The sequence below is a fragment of the Lingula anatina genome, chromosome 3, assembly GCF_051362555.1.
Source record: "Lingula anatina isolate TDL-2025a chromosome 3, LinAna3.0, whole genome shotgun sequence".
In the NCBI taxonomy this organism is placed as follows: Eukaryota; Metazoa; Brachiopoda; class Lingulata; order Lingulida; family Lingulidae; genus Lingula; species Lingula anatina.
In genome coordinates, this window is record NC_141769.1 from 29,008,792 (window position 1) to 29,027,531 (window position 18,740).

Below are 18,740 nucleotides of genomic sequence, written 5' to 3' on the forward strand. Positions count from 1 at the left end.
CTCTTTCTGTGGCATGTTAATAATTTTGGGATCCAAATTTCCATCAAAATCTAGATCCAGAGGGGTAGAAGTCTCGTGCTTTTATTTTAATTGCAGCAGAGATCGACGAAATCTTACTTAGAGTAAGATAATCTTGGGAAACATGCCACTTTCTGTGACATATTAATAAAATATGAGACCTTGTTAAATTTAAATGTCATGAATTAAAGAATCTTATTCAAAGAATGCAAATTAATTCAAAGATTCACGTACTGTTTATCTGTCTATATCTTCACTTGCCATCGTAGGATGTGAATTCGGGAACCGCAAAAGTATCTCGTGAGAACACTTCTGTTCCTAATTAAATACGTATCTTAGAATAATTAGAATCTCTTCACGTACAGGTTGGCTGAACTTTAATGACTATCAAGGATTCATCTGTCATAATTCTTATTAGTCACGCTGTATCCCTTACTTGCCAGGTACCTAGTTAATTCTGACGGCGCGCAACTCTAGAACGCAACCATTGTGATGTTTGCAATTATTTTTACCGTGTTTGTGAAAATGCAAATGTCATATTCCCCTAATACAGCATTATACATCCCGTAGTAACAGCACAATTGACGGTAGAGCTTCGCAGGATGTTAATGTTCTGGTTAGCTATCAGATGGCAAGAGGTGGGCGTCTGGACGAAGACACGTTAACATGCACGGTATTTCCCCCACAGGTTGACAATTACATGTATAACGACAGGTCACGCGGGATAAAGAAAGGTTCTCAGGTCAGAAAAAATACTGCTTGACCTTGGTATAAGGTTTGATAAGATTTCTTATTCTATCTAGTGCTAATGAAATAAAATGAAAACGCTATTTATCTATCGTTCTTATAAGGCTTAGTACGCGTAAGCTGTGCAGGATAAAGGTGTAAATCAGATATCTATAGTGTCACGGCGTGTTGTGCACTTTTTCTACTCTCTGAACACAGGGTGCGCTAGTTATCCGTAACAAAATTTTTGTTTTACTTATACTTAAAATTGGTATACTATTTTAGAAGCCTCTGATATCAGGAAGTAATATTCTTTTCCTCGAATGACAGATTTTCTTTTGAAATAATGGCTTAGTCGGACAGACAGTTTGTTTTGTTCTTATGTAACAACATCCAGGCCACGATATATCTTTATTGTTAGCTTGTAGCACTCCAATATTACTACTGATGAAAAAATAATAATAATAAACGTTAGATTCGTGGAATGGACCGTGAAAAGGGCTATTTTGGATTTCAATCGTGATTTTGTTCATGTGTAGCCTGTTTTTTTAAGTCCCAAGCTGAAGGAAATGATTTTTCTTTAATTATATATATATGTCTTCCAGTATTTGTTTTTTTCTTAGTTTGCAGCTAAAAAAAGTGCTGATAGGGAAATAAGGCCTATAAATGGTCATGGTTGACAGAAACTTAGGATAACACAAGACCGTGATTAAGACCTGGTAGTCACACAAAAAGGGTTGATTACAATTCTCAGTCTTGTTTTTCACTCTTCATCTAACTTTAAAATCGTGTTACGTGAATATTTAACCATAAGCATTGCACTTGTGTGGGCATGTAAACGTAATGAAGTATAGTTTAAGCCATTTTACGGCTGTGGAAACAGAGACATGCATTTTCAAATTTAATTCGGAATTTGTGCTGTCGACAAATTTGTCTGAATATTTCAATGATATCATGAACATAGCGTGCACCGTTAATCTAGTGAAAAAAAAACCAAGACAATATTTTTAGAATAAATACACACAGTGTTTATCGAGTATCAGTATGGAAAGATATACATTATGACAGATAACGTTAAAACATACAATATCATGGCTTTGGTCAGTACATTCTTTTTTAAAAAATTCTAAAGTAAGTTTTAAACTTGGACAAACTTATATTTTCAGGTGTACATGTACATATTGAGATTTTAGAATTATATACATGGTGATATAAGTTTTAAATGCCCCCATTAGCTTACATGTGTGACGAATTCTTTCAGAAAAAAACTTTTTAACACAAACAGTTAAAAGCGGATGGTTGTTAATATTATGATAGATGATAAATGTAAACAGTGGGAGGTCGTATGGACGTCCTGGCGAAATAACTTTGGAATGGAACGTAACTGTGGATTTCCTTCACCTCTCAATCATTGTCAGACCTGAAACGAATAATGATAATGGTTAATATAATAACAGTTTTTGATATGATGACAATGATGGTTTTACCCGCCATTTAATCGTATTCGAACGACTCGTCTAAGCCAATCAAAATATCAACACAGTCATAGGTATACTGTAGGCTATACTAGAATGATCACAAATCACATGAGCGATGTATGAAGTTAGAGAGGAATACATATTCACAAAGGCCTGTACGTTATAGGAACAATCAAATTAAAAACAAAGTTCAAATTATAAACATAAAAGTTTTTTTTTATAATTATAATGATGTTAGTGAAAAAGATTAAGATGTCATGTATTTGTATCATCATTTTCAGAAGTCTACACATCGTACGCTAGGTGGGGGTGGGGGTGGGGGTGGGGGTGGGGTGGGGTTAATGCCCTCTGTACGCTTTTGGAAAAATAATAAAAAATGATCCAAATTGATGTCAAAGGTCATCTTTGAGCTTATCACCTTTGGGTGACCCCCTCTGTGGGGGGGGGGGGGGTGACTGGAAAATAATCTACTCTTTGTAGACTGGAGGAAATAATGATAAAATGGATGACGCCTAACTGAGCATTCACCAAGCTTCCATCATTATTATAAAAACTCACCAGTTTAACCATAGAAGTAACCTGGGCCGCCGTATCCGCCAAAATTGCCTTGGTAACCACCGTAGTTTCCATAGCCAGTTGAAGCGCCTGATGAAAAAAAAGTGCCGTGGTTATCCAGGAGGAAACAGAAGTACATAAAAGTTGGAATTATAATCAACGCAGCATTTTTTAAGGATTTTCTAAGAAAAACAATTAAGATACACAAACAATGGATGTACGTGAATCGTACTTCTAAGAAATAATAGCATTATGTCATCATTAGAATGCTTATCTCAATGTGTAAATAAGCACTTTCCACACGTAATAGATAATCTGTCAACGTGTTCATATTTCGTTTGATGTCTAGAGGGATATCAAGAGGCCAATTGTCGACTTGCTTTTGCAAAAAACTGTCATTTCAAAAGGTACCTGGGTATCCGAAGCCTGAGTACTGCGAGCTTCCTCCGTACGCATTAGATCCATAGCCGTACTGTGGCGCGCCATAGTTGCCATAGTAACCGGCCCCGGTACCGTAGCTACCAAAGTTACCGCCGAAGTTACCATAGTTACCATACCCTGTGCCGTAATTACTTCCTGTGAAAATAATAGAAAATATATAGGCCTACATATTGGTAACTCCAAAGGAAACGAGAACCAGAACTGCCTGTAAACAAAATCTGTTCCTATGACTTTAATTACTCTAGAATATGTATCTTGTTCATTTATGTATTTGATATCCAGTTTTAATACAAACTCTTTTTTTTTTTTTGAAAAAATAACGATATAACTATGTTTTATTTGAGTTCGTGTTTTCATGCCCCAATCATCAGCTGTGTTCGTGCACGTTTGCTTGTTTGCTTGCATGTCTGCGTTCGTGTGTGCGCGTGCAAGTGCGCGTGTGTATGTGTGTGCATGCACCCGCGTGTCTCACGGCCAGACTCTCACCATAGTACGGTCCCCCGGGGCCGTAGAGTCTCCCCTGGTCCGGACTGTCCTCTACATAGTACCCTCTCCCTGCCTGGTTCCTGGGGATATAGGAACGGTACTGGTAATAGTTCTGTCCTATTACGGCAAAACACTGCGGCAAGTAGAGACCCAGAAGGCAGAGTATCACAGCTGTGGTAGTGGACATGTTGACCTAGTAGTGACAGCAGGTTAAGTGAGAAGAGGTACGACTTTGGCAATCACGACGCCTTTGGAACGAAAACTTTGCCTAACACCTAAGAGCTCGTCTCGCCTCTCAGTCACTATTACCATACCTCTCCCCTTATCTGAGCTCCCAGACAGCATGGCGTGTTAGAAATACCGCAACCTTTAATTTGAATATGATTTGAAAGCAATTGCTTGCATTACTGTTATCAGTTTTAATCTGTGTAAGGATCAGGCTAATTGCAGCGTATTCCCTGTATTTTGTGAAAATCTGGCCAGATTTCTAATTCAAGGGTATGTTTGCCTACACGGAAATATGAAAACAAAGATAAAAATTATACAGATTATAATTCAACTACGTTGAGACTGTTATGAAAATAGGCTAAATTTGGACAAGAAACAGTTACGCGCATATTATTTTTTTCTTTGAATAATAATCCATACATATACTTAAAGGGATAATAACTCTTCGTATGAGATCTATATTTCACAATAAAAACATTGTGAATAACTCATAGAAATATAATATATTCTGTTGTACCACAAAAACGGCAGCTATAGCTATTATTCTGATATCTGGGCTTGTCTTTAGACCAAGTGACCTCCATTGATGGCTATACTCTGTTAAAATCTCTTAAGAGATTTTAACAAAAAACCAAACTTTTTAGAAAAAAAAACAGGGACTAACTTTGAATGTAAAAATGGATTCATTACCCATTGGTAAGTATGGGAAAATTGTTGTTTACTCCAGGAAAATTCATTTTTTGGCCGAAACGAAGAGTTATTATCCCTTTAATGTAGTAAAGCCTCAACGGTCGTAATTAGTTCTTCATTTGTGCACTTTATACTTTAGTTAAGATAAAAGTTCATTTGGAGGGCAAGGTTGAATATGGGTGGAACATAATCGTTTCTCTTTGGATTATGAATAAATGAACAGCGTAATGCATGGAACAGTTACTTATGACAGTAAGGGAGACGTACTCCTGAGAAAAACTCTCGTTATGTCATCAACAAAATGTTTATTTCAATATGTATATGAAAGCTTTAGAATAACCTGAAGACGTATTCATATTTTGTCGAAGAGATTTTAATCAAAATGACGTAAACTTTCACAAGGTATCAAGTACAAATGTAAGTTTTGATCCCACAAGAGGATACATAGCCGCTAAATAAATGGTATTTTTCATTTTTCCCTTTTTAAATGAATACAGTATTTAGGATAAATTACTCACACTGTATGTCGTTTTTCATTTTTTACATTACACATATAATTGTGCCTCTGAAAATAATTTTAAGGAATATATAAATCAAATAACATCTTTCTTTTCAAGTTGTAAGAGAATATAAATGACATTGGCAGGCATCGGCTGGCTTAGAAAAAGATGCAAACCGGATGTTAACCAGAATGCAAAAGTGTCCACACACCAATATTTACCTTCTGCATTGAATCAAAATAAATTGGTCGGTCTCACGGCTCAACACATGAAATGGCATTTGTGAAAAAAAGACTGAGAAACAAAATGGTCGTTAGTTGGAGATAAACGAAGTGAGTGACTTTAGAAGTAGAACATTTCAAGCATTGCTTCGTGTTTGTCCACTCAGATACCATTTTCCTTACGTTCACCCATCACATTAAAATGCACATTACGCTAACTACCCCTTTATTGTTTATCATTTAAGAAAAGTCTCGAAAAGTTTGATACCATACGCATTTGCGAACTTCCAGAGGTGGAAAAATCGCTAATGTATCTGTGCAGCAACGGTAGCTGTTGTACCTCATATTGTGTTAGATGAGAAATTTGGGGTTGGATTCGCACAATCGTGAATGCTGTAGTCGCTTTCTATGGTTACTTTAACCATGGAAGCATTATTCCATAGTTTAAGCAAGGAGTTGTGTGACCCCTTGGTTTAACTTATCAGTTTCTACATTCGACTTAACTTGAGAGGCTGCTATGGGAAATATCATTTTAGAAGGTAAAAATAAATAACTTTGTGGGCTATGTGAGAGAGGGTACACATGTAGGTCGCTGTGTGGAAGGAGTGCTGCATGTAGATGGGAGTGTTTCGGTGTGTGTGTGTTTTAGTGAGTGAGTGTGCGTGCGTGCGTGTGTGTGTGTGTGCGTGTGAGAGAGAGAGAGTGCGTGTGTGTGTGTGTGTGTGTGTGTGTGTGAGAGAGAGAGAGAGAGAGAGTAGGGTTGTGGACATGCAGTGTTGGGACCACGCGAGTGCGAGTCTATAGAGGGCTGCGTGGGGAGGAGAGGCGTTAGATTTGTTTCGATAAAGACGATGTGTTTGATGTGAAAATAATTTAAAAGAATAAATTAAGATTCAAATATTTTTAATTGTGCTTGTTCATCTCAAACAGTGTGACGCTTAAATGAATAAAACTAAATATTTGGAACAGTATATGCACATCACTGCAAGATATGTAATCATATCTACCTGTCTTTACCTGTTAAATCTCTTAATTATATATGACCTGCCTTCATTTTTATTTTGATAAAGAATTCCAAGATTATGAGATTTGTTTAATTTTACTACTTTCATTTAATTGTCTAGTGAAGCAATTTTTGTGGGATAACCTTTAATTCTACGGGAGTTTTATGATTGATATCAAGACAATATAAGGGACAGTAAACAAAATTGGCATTACCTTAGATCTCGCCGTTTTGCCATTAACTTTCCTTTACTACAAGTACATTTGTATCTCTCATGGCACAGCGTATTCTTTGTAATCATTGGACACCCTCAGCTTAAAGATTTCTCATTTTAAAGTATAATTTTCTGTTTACATATTTAGGTGGTCACTTTTCGGCGTGACGGCCTAAGGACCCGGAAAATTTAGTAAATTGTTTTTACTCCCAAATAATTATTCACGATATTACATTCACAGATTCCTTCAGACACCAGAAAGTGCATCTTATCATTTTTTTTTTTGGGGGGGGAGGTGTCTCGAAATATGCCACATTTCTATTACTTTAAAATTCTTTTAAATTTCTTGATCTGTGTCTCAGAGTCGTCCGTTTATTATATTAATAGTGTGTCACAGGCATAACTTCTAAAAATCCATCTATTATTATAGCAATCAAATATTTAATGTAAGTGTGAATGAAGAAAAAACAATATAGTAAGATAAAATGATTTTATTCGCTTTGTTTGTACAGTGTAAAACGAAAAGATTATTTCCAAAATTCCACCTCCTGTGATTCCGAAGAAAAATAAGTGACTCGTCAAAACTGAAATATAAATATCCCATTCTCTTACGATGTTCTCTCTTCTCTGAAGGGAATCCACGAGGAGAATCGGGCTGCTGAGTTGAGGCGACAACATTTGAATCTCAAAGTTGCACAAATGCTTCTTACCGTCTCAAACATACTAGTAAACACAGGGAACATTAATGTTTTAGTATGCATCGTTCTCCTGTAGTACTGTGAAAAACGCTATATCCCCTTCTTTTGGTGTTAGGGAACGGATGAGCCTAAAAAACTAACGACTTAATAGAAATGTGTATACTGCTCTTTTTCCACTAGGAATGTGCTGCACTTCTTGTGTAACGTTTTTTCTTTATCGCTCGCGCTTGAAGGTGCCCGCCCTTTCAATTTTTCGCTTGGTACTAACCGTCTATTTTAGGTAGTAGGGGTAGTAGGGGTCCCTGAAAGATATTTGATACATAGTTTTAGTTTGATTGATGTGATTATTAAGAGAATACGATAGGCGCTCATTTGCCTTTAACCCTACATAAAAATGTTAACTGATAACAAACGTGAGCTTTCTTTTCTCGCGCATCTTTGAAAGGGTACAATTCTTAGTTCGAGTAAAATTCACTTTTTCTTCTTAACTATTAAAGTATTTTCGAGGGAAATGAAATCATTTTAATAATATTAGAGATTCGAATACGATAGACATTTGTAAACTACTGGTAGTTAAAAAAATTAAGCAAAGTAAATGAGCAGACAAGTGTTAAAATAGATAAACAAACTTAAAAATTAATTAAGAAATGAAATAATTGACGCTTGAAAAAAAACTCCACCTACCAGGGTTTTGCCCATATATGCTGCTGCAGTATTCGGGATAGTAGTAGCAGTATTGGCTGTTAGGTGGATACCCCGGATACGACGGATAGCCGGGGTAAGACGGATACCCTGGGTAACTGTGATGGCCACCAGTAGGTGGATACGACGGATATGTTGGATATCCAGGATAGTAACCAGGGTAACCATGGTTAGTATTTTGCCCGGGGTAATACGGGTATCCGGCGTAGGATGGATAACCACTGTAGCCTGGGTAACCGAAATGGCTTCCTCCGCCGTAGTACTGTGGTGCACCATAGTTCAAGCCATAGGGCTGACCGTAGTTCAAGCCATAGGGCTGACCGTAGTTCAAGCCATAGGGCTGACCGTAGTAGCCGCCGGCGTAGTACTGGGGCATTTGCTGACCACGCACGCCGGTGTTCACTGAAACCAAGAGGACCGCGATGACTGCGGCACACACGCCTCTGAAAGCCTGCATGGTGATCTGGTAGCTGACAACTCACCCTATTTTACTGTTTACTGTCAAGTTGAACTTCTTTATATAGGTATATGTTTGTCTAATCACTTTGGTATCTGAAACTAAAGAGGAGTGGGGGCACGGTTTAAATATGTCATCTAGCTAATTAAGTCGTTTAATTGACAAACTAAATACCGTTGTACGCTACTTAGGGTCGTAGGTCCGAATATCGCGACCAAGAGGCGTGGACAGGTGTAACCGCAACAGTGATTTTATGGTTCAGGGACAAGTTCTAGCAGGCATAAACAGCAGTATCACAGACCTGGATCTTTTCAAAGTATGCAGCATTTACCGTTGACACTACAAGGACAGGTGTCAAAACCAAGAGAACCACATCATTTCAGAGAGTAGATACAGTAGTGTCCGTACCAGCGGTCACTTATTGACGCCGTAAAAATACATGGAATAAGTACGTCGTCAGGATTAGGAAATGCTTCACGTTGTCGACGGAATGTTTGTGCATGCGTAATAAGAGTTGTGAAAGCCAAGCTATATTTGAGGTCTGAACGTCTGTTTAAGACACGAGTATTTTATTTATATATTACGTGCAATTACGACTGCTAGATAGAAGGGGGAAGGGAGGTCACTTACCTGAAAACAAGGCCAAACTAGTTAATTTTATAATGCCCACCTTTTGGTTCTGTGTTCGTGCTGGTACGGTCACGGTATTGACGGCGATGCTAAAGACTGATATATTTGTAATTGTTTATCTGTGTACTGGGTGGGGTAAAACAACGGTCATTAGTTCGACTAGAGGCACGAGGAGATTAGTGAAGGACTTCTAAATATGCAAAGAATAGTTATTAAAAAGTTTTACTTTAAACACTAAAAAAATGAGGTTAGTATTAAGATGCTTTTGGAGAAACACCACCACCCCCACCACCTGGGATCCATCAAACTAGCCATAACGAAAGAAATAGTGAATAGCTTGCAAATTATCTATATTATTATCGAGAGAATTTATGTGGTAATCTTGCAAAGTTATTTGACATTGGATATCATTACAATTAATCGCACACCTCGTGCAAGTGCAAACCATATAAATCATTTTTCAGGGTAAAGAACACATGACACAAGCCTATACGTTTGATACATCCCTTCGTATATTCCACATAAGGTGTTAGAGACAGGGGCGGATTCAGAGTTATTTCCTGACAGTCTTCCAAATTATCTTTGTTGATCCGTTCTTCATTTTTGACCGTCTTCCGACAGAAAAAATTAGATACCCGCCAATGTAAACTTGAAAATCTGACCGTCTTCTGGAAGACCCAGAAGACGCCCTAAATCCGCCCCTGAGAGACTACAACAGTGTCATGGGTTGTTTTCATAATGACAGTATATTATTGCCGTGCATCTACGGACTCATTCCCAATGAAACTTTCGTTCTACGTGGATCGATCTAACTCCGCTAGGAACCTCGCATACTGCGGTGAATTAAGCAGATTAACACGCCTCCTCCTGGGGTCAAGTAGAATACATAAAAACTGGTGATTGTGAGAGGAATTTGGAAACAAGAAGAGGCATGTTAATCTCTTAAACTGATTGCATTTTGTGAGATCGATCTTCGTAAAACGATGATTTCATGGGGAACAAGCCCTAAGGCACTTATCTTAATGAACGTGTCAGGTGCGGATTTAAGTTTGGCAGTGTGCCACGTGCCTCCCCCAGGCTTCGAAGAATTTGACCCCCCCCCCCCCCATAAAAATGTATAACGAGCGACAAGAGAATAAGTCAAGAATATTTCCCTCCCTATGCCATGTGTTACATGATATAATTTCTCTTGTTTTTTATTCTATACTTCTTTGGCAAAATCATGGATCCGACACAGAATGTATTGGCATGTTAGCTATTGGGATTTTGATTCCTGCTCAGATGTACGCGTAACTGCATCATTCATTGTCATGTCATTTATGTCTGTTTTGATATACAATTTATAAATGCTAATCGTTTTCTTTTTTATAACTGTTAAATTTGTATCCATAAACGAGCGAAGATATACTCATAATACTGTAGTTTTAGGATAAGAATTTTTGTAAAAATGTCATATCTAAAAATTATATTTGTGACCGATTCTCAGTAAGAGTTGTTATTTGACCTACACACATGGTGCATCTCTACTATAATAATAACAGTAATATAATTGTGTGCATCTTTTTTTCGAATTGCTTTCCGTCAGGAATATCTGCGTTGTGTCATTCAAACAGAGGAAAAACGCTTGAACCGCGTCTTTTTTCTTTTTTGTTTCCACATCTATCTTTAAATATGCAATAGAAACGATAATTAATATCGATTTTCTATTGGGTTGCCTCATTCAATGGGACTGAAATGCTTGCACGTTGCCGAGTTGTTTACCTAAGATTCGAAAACATTGCCAAACATTGCAATACTTTGCAAAAGCAAAAGGCAGTAGCTTTGTCATATTTTGGCCACACATATATATAAAAAACAAAACAACATTTTCTGTACACTTCCGTTACTTTATTCATTCCGTTTTTGTATTCTCAAAGCAACGAAAACACACAGCTGTATTAGGAACGGTCAATGTCCGACCAAAGTCACCTAAATAACTGCCTTTTACAAATGTCATCAGGGAGTCGCCTGGAGGATCCAGTGTTCATCGTTCTTGAATTTCATCTTGAAAAACTGGCGACATGTTCAGCAGACACTTAAGTCATCGTTTTTTTAAACCAGATGATATTGGAGGCAGCAATGGTAGAAACCACGAAGAAGTTGTCTCTCACGTCTTGTTTTTTTTTTATCAACCTGATAAACTGAAAATAAAGACGAGGAACTGAATGCAAAATAGTATATAACATGTTTTATCAAAATATATTGTATGTATGCATGTTTGAGCAAAAATTGACAGCGAATTCATATGTTTTAAAAACTAGAAAAGAAGACAAATCAGATGAGAGAAAATTACCGATTCTCCATGTAACATGTTAGGAAAATACTGTGATAGTATAAAATATCTACATGTATTAGGAGTAAAAGGAGCTCTGATTGACTTAAACAATACTTTTCTTCAAGTACCCGGAGAGAACTGATAGAAAAGTTACGAAACACACTCACGTTGAAGATTAATAATAATACATAGGTTTGCCGTAGTAACCACCATAACCGCCGTAACCACCATATCCACCGTAACCAAGACCGCCGTATCCCCCGTATCCACCATATCCAACACCGCCATATCCACCATATCCATATCCATAGCCGGGGTACCCATACCCTCCATACCCTCCATAGCCGCCGTAACTGCCGTAGCCGCCGTAGCCGCCGTAGCCACCATGGCCGTAAGGATAGTAGTGGCTATGTGAACCATAAGGCGTTCCGACCCCATAGGTGGCATAAGCAGCGCTAGCCATCAGGGCCAGAAGAGCAACGGCACAAAGAAACTTCATGATGATGACGGTCTGGGTTATGATTTTACCCTGTCCACTCGCCAGTATTTATACAGCGACGCCGGCAACGCCACCGTACACGGAGGGGAAAGAAACCCGATGACTAATAACGGACGTTCCATCACTCCTTTTTTGATTCACTGACCAAAATTACCAATTTAAGGTGCTGTCAAGTATATGATAAGTGTGTGTTTGCGAAGATACAATCACCCTTCACACGAACCTGCTTGCAATTTACGAAGTATCTTAAAACGCATCTCCGTTAAACATCTGTTTTAAATGCCTAAAATGAAGCAAGTGCGCCCCGTGTTTGTCCCGGGTTAGATACTAATGCCCAGCCTTGCGTTAAAGCGCCTCTCAGAAGCAAACAGAAGTGACTCTAACAACCAGGTACCAAATTATAACCGTTATCAAGCGACCCCGGCACTTGTAATGAAAGCATTTGACACTGTGGTATTTCCCGCCCTGAACTCAAGGACAATTTAATATTAAAAATGCATCAGAGATATAGGTAACATGGGATCTAATCTAAGGTGCTGGAAAGATTGCGGTTTCCTAACAACATACAAAGATACTTATACAACCAAACATTGACCTATGTGTGTTGAATGTCCACTTTATCTTTTTATTGATTTTTTTCGATTGAATTCCTGATATTGGTAATGCGTTTTTGTTTGTGAAAATGAACCTTTCTCAGATTGTTCACGGATACAAATTCAGAACTATCTACATACAGATATTTTTTATATTGCAATCTTTTTGGATGTGATAACTTTTATCATATTTGTTTACGGGTATACATTATTAACAGCGGCAAGATTCTGCTTTTTTAAGGAAAGAACACAGGTCAGGTGAGAAGCAAAAAAAAAACAAAACAAAAAAAAAAACTATTAACAAACTCTGTTTTTAGAATAATTCGATCTTTTATTGTAACATCAGCACTTAATATGAACGTCCAGAAATAATTGACCTTCGGTATGAATGGCAATAGCATGTCTACGCAGAATCCATCATATATCATACCTTTGATGTTGATTATGGACGATCACATATTCCCAATATTCTCAAAATTCACAATCAACATAGCAACCGTCGGCCTTAATAAAAAGCCCCATAGCCGCCGTAGCCGCCTAAACCGTGAACAGAGCCTCTGTATCCGCCGCCATATCCACCATATCCGGCATATCCACCGTCGGAACCGCCTATACCACCATAAAAACCACCAGGGCCGTAAAAAGAATCATCGTATCCGCCGCCAAACCCAGCGTTGTATCCACCAATATCACCGTAAAAACCACCAGGGCCGTAAAAGGAATCATCGTATCCGCCGCCATATCCGCTGTAGCGACCATACCTAGCAATAGCAGGGAAGAGGATTTTACTGAAAAATACACGAATCATTCTAATCTAATTTCAACTCCATTTAAAATTGTGTTTTTTCATTTGTTCACTATGCGTGTTATACTCATGTGTCCTTGAAGGTGGATTTTTTGTACCTTGTCTACACCTGGCTGTAGCTTATTGACAATTTTAGGGACCATTCCCAGACCTTATCGTACTAACTGCGGATCGATCTATCTCCAAGGGGAATCTCGCTAAATTGCAATTAACTTAAGCGGTTTAGATGTCTGTCACGCCTACTGAAGCTGATAGGGGGTAAATAACTATCGTTTAGCAGCTTAAGCAGGCGTGCCAGACATCTAAGCCACTTAAAAGCTAAAAGCAATTTACCGAGAAACCCCTTGGAGATGGATCAATCCTGTTAGATCGATCTAGGTCTTTGTGTACCAGATGTGAACTTACCCGCCACCCGCCACGATGTTTCCATACAGACCAGCCCCTCCAATTCTGCCCCCATACAAGTATGGGTAGCCAACTGATCCTGAAACCGCAGAATATTGTATATTACTTACACATAAGTCTGCTAGTAAAATATATGGAGCAAAGAAATGGCTAATTATTGGAAAAACTGTTAATGGTTGGTGCATTAGAAGTATGGATGAAGTCATCGAAAACTGAGATATCCACATTTTATTTTCAAATAAAACATTAAAACAAACCATTTAATTACAGTTAAAGGAATATACTACGAGGTGGTTGGATGTCACCTTTATTTGGAGATTTTACATATAATGATAATAAATGCCAGAAGGATTATTGTAGGCACATAATACAATGGCAATGTCACATTATTCGCTTTATGGCACAGAACACACATGGCTGCGCTTTACATACATGGAGTGAAAATACGACAGTGACGGAATCTAAATCCACAGGTGAAACGTATGGATGCGAAATTTAAAATCATAAAAATATCATAAAAAATCATAGAAATATGTATATGAAACATGAGTCGTCAACAATAATTATAAATTTTCAAAATATATGATTTTATGAGTTATTAGCCAGTTATGTTTATAGTGACATGCAGGAAGGTGAATTTGGGATACGGGTTGCCATGGCAACATCTGCTTACCTGGCTCAGCCAGACACGCTACCATCAAAGCTGCCAAGAGGCACAATACCTTCACCAGGGCTGCCATTGCTTCACTTAGAATTCACGTAAAGAGAATGAAAATGATCCGTTGCAGCATAATTAAGCATAATTAATAATTAATACTTCGAATAAACCGTTGCAGCATAATTAATACTTAGAATAAATCGAATACACAATGTATGCGATTCCCAACAATTGAGGTATCAGTCACTTAATTAGGGGACGCATACAGGGGAATCTTTAGAACTTGTTAATCCAGTCTGATTGATTTCAATACAGTTTCTTAAAAAGTGAAAATGAATTTGTAATACGAGCGAGTAAGTAAGTGATGTCTTAACACTCTGTCCTGAAAATCTAGACCATTTGGACGGTGCATCTGCAGCGACAACTTCCCGTTACAACTTTAACTTCTACATGTACATTCTGGTTCAGATTTCATTTAACACAGTCATGTGGGGATTGACTGATTATTCATATATTTGGGCAAAGGTTAAAGGCTATATGATATTTACTAAGCTATAGACATTGATTCTCTTTAGAAAAGCGAGCCTACCTGTAAGTGGTCGGTGCAATGAAAGACCACCTGCCTTTCTGACGGGTGGCGAGATTGAAGACTAGCGGGCAAAGCCATATGTGATTTTTACTTATATATCTCCTAAGCAGCAATTGAACGGAGGCCATAGTTTAATTTTCTAAATCGGTTTACTATATTTATGTAAATATATTGTCCATATCCCCTCGTCTGTGTATAATTAAAAGACTCCACGCGCCGTTTTAGACAATAAAGTCTTGATAACTGATCTCGACCCACACGGGATGGCATGCCTCTTTGATACTTTACCCCACAATTTTGTTAACCCTTATTTTACTGATCTTAATCAACTATTTTGGAAGGTTATCATTTAAAAATACGCCACAGTTTAAGTATAAGGTTCATGCAGGTAAACAAATATCTCATCGAGGAAATTATATAAAAGTCACAAAGAAACGCAGATAGGTGCTTTATTAATCTTCAGTTATCGCATAACTATAAACGCCTTTACCAACAATTGCATAAAAACAATTATCTCGACAGAATGCAAAATTAAGAACAAACTTAGAAGAAAAATAATTGAAAACAAAAATCTACTCAAAAATTTTCAAGTCAGGTTTCATTTTTGTGGGTACATATCGAAACATGTATGTGAACTCAAAATTTTCCGACATCTTAAAGTCACTTTCAGAATTTCCGTGAAGCATTTCCTGGCGTCATGGCAAAATAATTAAGCGTGAAAATGGCAGTGTGAAGAACTGTCGTCTGAAGTAATCTAAGCATTGATCCTGAAGATCTATCCGTAGTAGTGTCCGTAAGGATTATACCCTCCTTTAGTCGGGTACGTGTAGTAGGAGGGGTAGTGCCTGTAGCTGTAGGAAGGGTATGAGTTGTAGTAACCCCCTTTGTAACCCCCGCCGTAACCGCCGCCGTAACCCCCGCCGTAACCGTAGTGTGGGTAGTAACCTTTGTATGGCGAGTAGTAGCTACCGTAACTTCCGTGACCGCCATACCCACTGTAACCGCCGCCATACCCACTGTAACCGCCATAACTGCCGTAGCCTGATGTACAAAAATATGTCGAATTAAAGCAAAAAACCATATAGTCCAACAGGCAGCATTTATTTCAATTGCTACTGTACATGTGTATAATTATTTTCAGTTATTCTTTATTTATTGAAAATAAAATGTTATTTAAGAAAGGGATTATTATGCCGTTATTTTCTATCAAAACAATCCTATCAGTTATATGGTTATCGCGCATGGTGCAAACGTGAAAATAAAGAAATTAACTCATTTGTTCTAATACAACAGCTTGCATTACTACACAAGCATCATGACTGACTTGACAAACCAAGCTTTGAGAAATAACAAGGTGACAAAAAGGCCCCATTCCAATAGACACCATCGGTCTATCTAGATCGATCCAACTTTGCGAGGACTGTCGCTGAATGCAATCAGTTTAACAGATTAACACGCCTCCTCCTGACGTAAAGTAGAATGCAGAGAGGCTGGTGATTATACGCTTACGTTGGAAACAAGAGGAGGCGTGTCATTCAGTTAAGCTGATTACACTCAGCGAGAGTCCCCCCAGAGTTGGCTCCATCTACGTTGGCCTGTGGTGTTGATGGGAATGAGGTCTAAGCAAGCTGCCAGCGTTCCTACCTATCCTGCCGTACATGTAAGGGTAGTTAATAGTTCCTGGCTCTCCATTACCCCAGGTCACTAGGGTCAGCAAGGCAACGCCCACAAATACCGCTCTGGCCGGACTAGACATTGGAGGCAGCTGGAATTGAACACACAGTTCGTGTTAAGAGATCGTTTACAATCATCATACAAAACAAGGAATTATTTTGAAGAAATCTTTATTTTAATTGTCCTACTATTCGTCTTTTTGTGTTATACCCTATTTCTCGCTGGAAAACAAGGGCTCAATATCATTACGCTAAAATGAAATAAGGCGGTGGCGGATTTAGGGGGGGTCAGAGGGGGTCCTGACCCCCTTCGGTTTCCGGAAAAATGGTCCCCTCTTAAAATTCTAAACCAAATGGCACCCTTCGCCTTCAAAAATACCAAAATTTTGGGGTCCTTTAGCGGGCTCCGAACACCACGCCAAGGGGGGGGGGGGGGGAGCAGGGGGGGGGCGGTAAGGATCGGCTTCGCATTCGCGGACTCCCCCTTCAAATAATCCTGGATCCGCCCCTGTAAGCTGTTAAATAATTGACATTTTTACTTTATGCAAGGCTGACGTGGCGTTCTAATTTCTGTGGAATGCTACTGATCTATCTTGGGTCTAGCAAGATTGAAAATTTGCTCGTAAAGACCGACTTTCGATTTTGCCTCGTGAAACCGAGTGTCGTTATCAAAATGGAAACACCCGTTCGAAAATATTTGAGACACTATTTCCCCTGTTGAAAATCAAACACTAGAAGCTTTTTTCTCCCACAAAACGCCATTTACTCCCACAAAACACTATCCTAAACACATACCTGGTAACTCAAGGCGGAAGGACAGCACAAAGACTGAAAACCTTAGATGTACGTGACATTTTATACCAGGACTCAAGAAAGGAAATAATCCGCTGTGATTATCTTATTTGAAGACTCTGTAATTTTGCCTTAATCCATAAAAAATTGTTTGATAGTATGAGAGAATGATATCTGTAATAAAAATGATAATACGTCTGAAAGTAAGCAGAATGCGGAATTTTGATAATCATTAATAACCTCAGTTTTTTGGTTGTCATTTTAAATTGAATTATCATTATTTCCTGGCTGTTAAACTCCGGGGCTTGTTTATCTTTCTTAATATACCCTCATTTTATGTGCTTGATTGTTGCAAACGTAGAATTTACATTGTAATCAAGATATCCCACCTGTCATGCCCGAGTCCATGCTACTATCGAAACAAACAAAAAAAAAGATAACTAATTTAATTTGTTAACTCCGTAAGTATAGCACTCGTTGATGGCAGTCAGACAGTAATAACAGCGTGATTGCTGACAATGTCCAGATCTCACGCCGTTCGCGGTGGACAGCAGTGATAAGAAGAAAAGAAAATATCACTCAATTTCCTAAACAAATTACCATTTGAACAAATTCATCTTAAAGCATGCAAATGGGCATTAGGTGTGAAAAGATCTACAAATAATAGTGCAAGTCGAGCAGAATTGGGTAGGTACCCCATATACTGTGATGTTGTTAAACAAACACAAAATTTTGCAAAAAGACTGGACAATTTACCAGACACGAGAATTGTTAAACAGGTATACAATCAACAGAAAAATGACAAAATATCCGGCTGGTCCTCAGCCACGAAAACAATGCTTGAAACTTGGAAAATTACTAACCATTTCGGGAACATGCCACAAACATTTCACGGCTATCCCGATTTAGATCAAGAAATAATAAAGAAAGTTGAATGTCTCTTCTGGGAGGAATTACACACTGATAAATTCAGTAAACTAAGAACCTACAAAGCCCTAAAAAACTCGTACAATGGCGAAAAATACCTGCAACTCAACATTCCAGCCCATTACAAAATAGCAATATCAAAACTCAGGCTTAGTGACCACAATTTACAAATTGAAAGAGGGAGACATACATATCCTAAAACACCAATGGAAGAAAGATTTTGTCCACACTGCAAAAATGTTATCGAAGACGAAAAGCATTTTCTCCTGATCTGCACTCAGCATCAACGTGAGCGTAAAAGAATGTTTGATTCCCTGTCACGATTCTCTGGTCTATCAGGCACTGATGACGATAGCAAAATAATACAGATTCTCAATCCACAGTGTCGTGCAAGTGCATCAGCAGTGGCCAAGTTTATACAGTCAGTTATGCCTAAGT

At 38.3% G+C, this 18,740-nt stretch overlaps 5 protein-coding genes across 5 annotated transcripts; all 5 read right to left on the reverse strand.

The window, feature by feature from the left end:
* Positions 1-1,748: 1,748 nt before the first annotated feature.
* Positions 1,749-4,043, reverse strand: LOC106156165 (uncharacterized). Its single transcript, XM_013531283.2, has 4 exons — positions 3,705-4,043; positions 3,189-3,353; positions 2,781-2,867; positions 1,749-2,164 (listed from the first exon to the last, which is right to left on the reverse strand). The coding sequence occupies exons 1-3, from the start codon at positions 3,889-3,891 to the stop codon at positions 2,785-2,787; spliced, it is 435 nt and encodes a 144-aa protein (XP_013386737.2). The 5' UTR covers positions 3,892-4,043; the 3' UTR covers positions 1,749-2,164; positions 2,781-2,784.
* Positions 4,044-7,036: 2,993 nt separating this feature from the next.
* Positions 7,037-8,492, reverse strand: LOC106156166 (uncharacterized). The gene is made up of 2 exons (XM_013531285.2): positions 7,943-8,492; positions 7,037-7,560 (listed from the first exon to the last, which is right to left on the reverse strand). Exons 1-2 carry the CDS (start codon positions 8,415-8,417, stop codon positions 7,535-7,537), a joined length of 501 nt encoding a protein of 166 aa, XP_013386739.1. The 5' UTR covers positions 8,418-8,492; the 3' UTR covers positions 7,037-7,534.
* A 2,418-nt stretch (positions 8,493-10,910) lies between these two features.
* LOC147763179 (uncharacterized) lies at positions 10,911-11,897 on the reverse strand. Its single transcript, XM_087009462.1, has 2 exons — positions 11,529-11,897; positions 10,911-11,227 (listed from the first exon to the last, which is right to left on the reverse strand). Exon 1 carries the CDS (start codon positions 11,858-11,860, stop codon positions 11,537-11,539), a length of 324 nt encoding a protein of 107 aa, XP_086865588.1. The 5' UTR covers positions 11,861-11,897; the 3' UTR covers positions 10,911-11,227; positions 11,529-11,536.
* An 845-nt stretch (positions 11,898-12,742) lies between these two features.
* LOC106156171 (uncharacterized) lies at positions 12,743-15,053 on the reverse strand. Its single transcript, XM_013531290.2, has 4 exons — positions 14,911-15,053; positions 14,337-14,410; positions 13,664-13,742; positions 12,743-13,214 (listed from the first exon to the last, which is right to left on the reverse strand). Exons 1-4 carry the CDS (start codon positions 15,036-15,038, stop codon positions 12,959-12,961), a joined length of 537 nt encoding a protein of 178 aa, XP_013386744.2. The 5' UTR covers positions 15,039-15,053; the 3' UTR covers positions 12,743-12,958.
* Positions 15,054-15,341: 288 nt separating this feature from the next.
* Positions 15,342-17,934, reverse strand: LOC106156170 (uncharacterized). Its single transcript, XM_087010037.1, has 3 exons — positions 17,765-17,934; positions 16,555-16,675; positions 15,342-15,951 (listed from the first exon to the last, which is right to left on the reverse strand). The coding sequence occupies exons 2-3, from the start codon at positions 16,664-16,666 to the stop codon at positions 15,686-15,688; spliced, it is 378 nt and encodes a 125-aa protein (XP_086866163.1). The 5' UTR covers positions 16,667-16,675; positions 17,765-17,934; the 3' UTR covers positions 15,342-15,685.
* Positions 17,935-18,740: the final 806 nt, after the last annotated feature.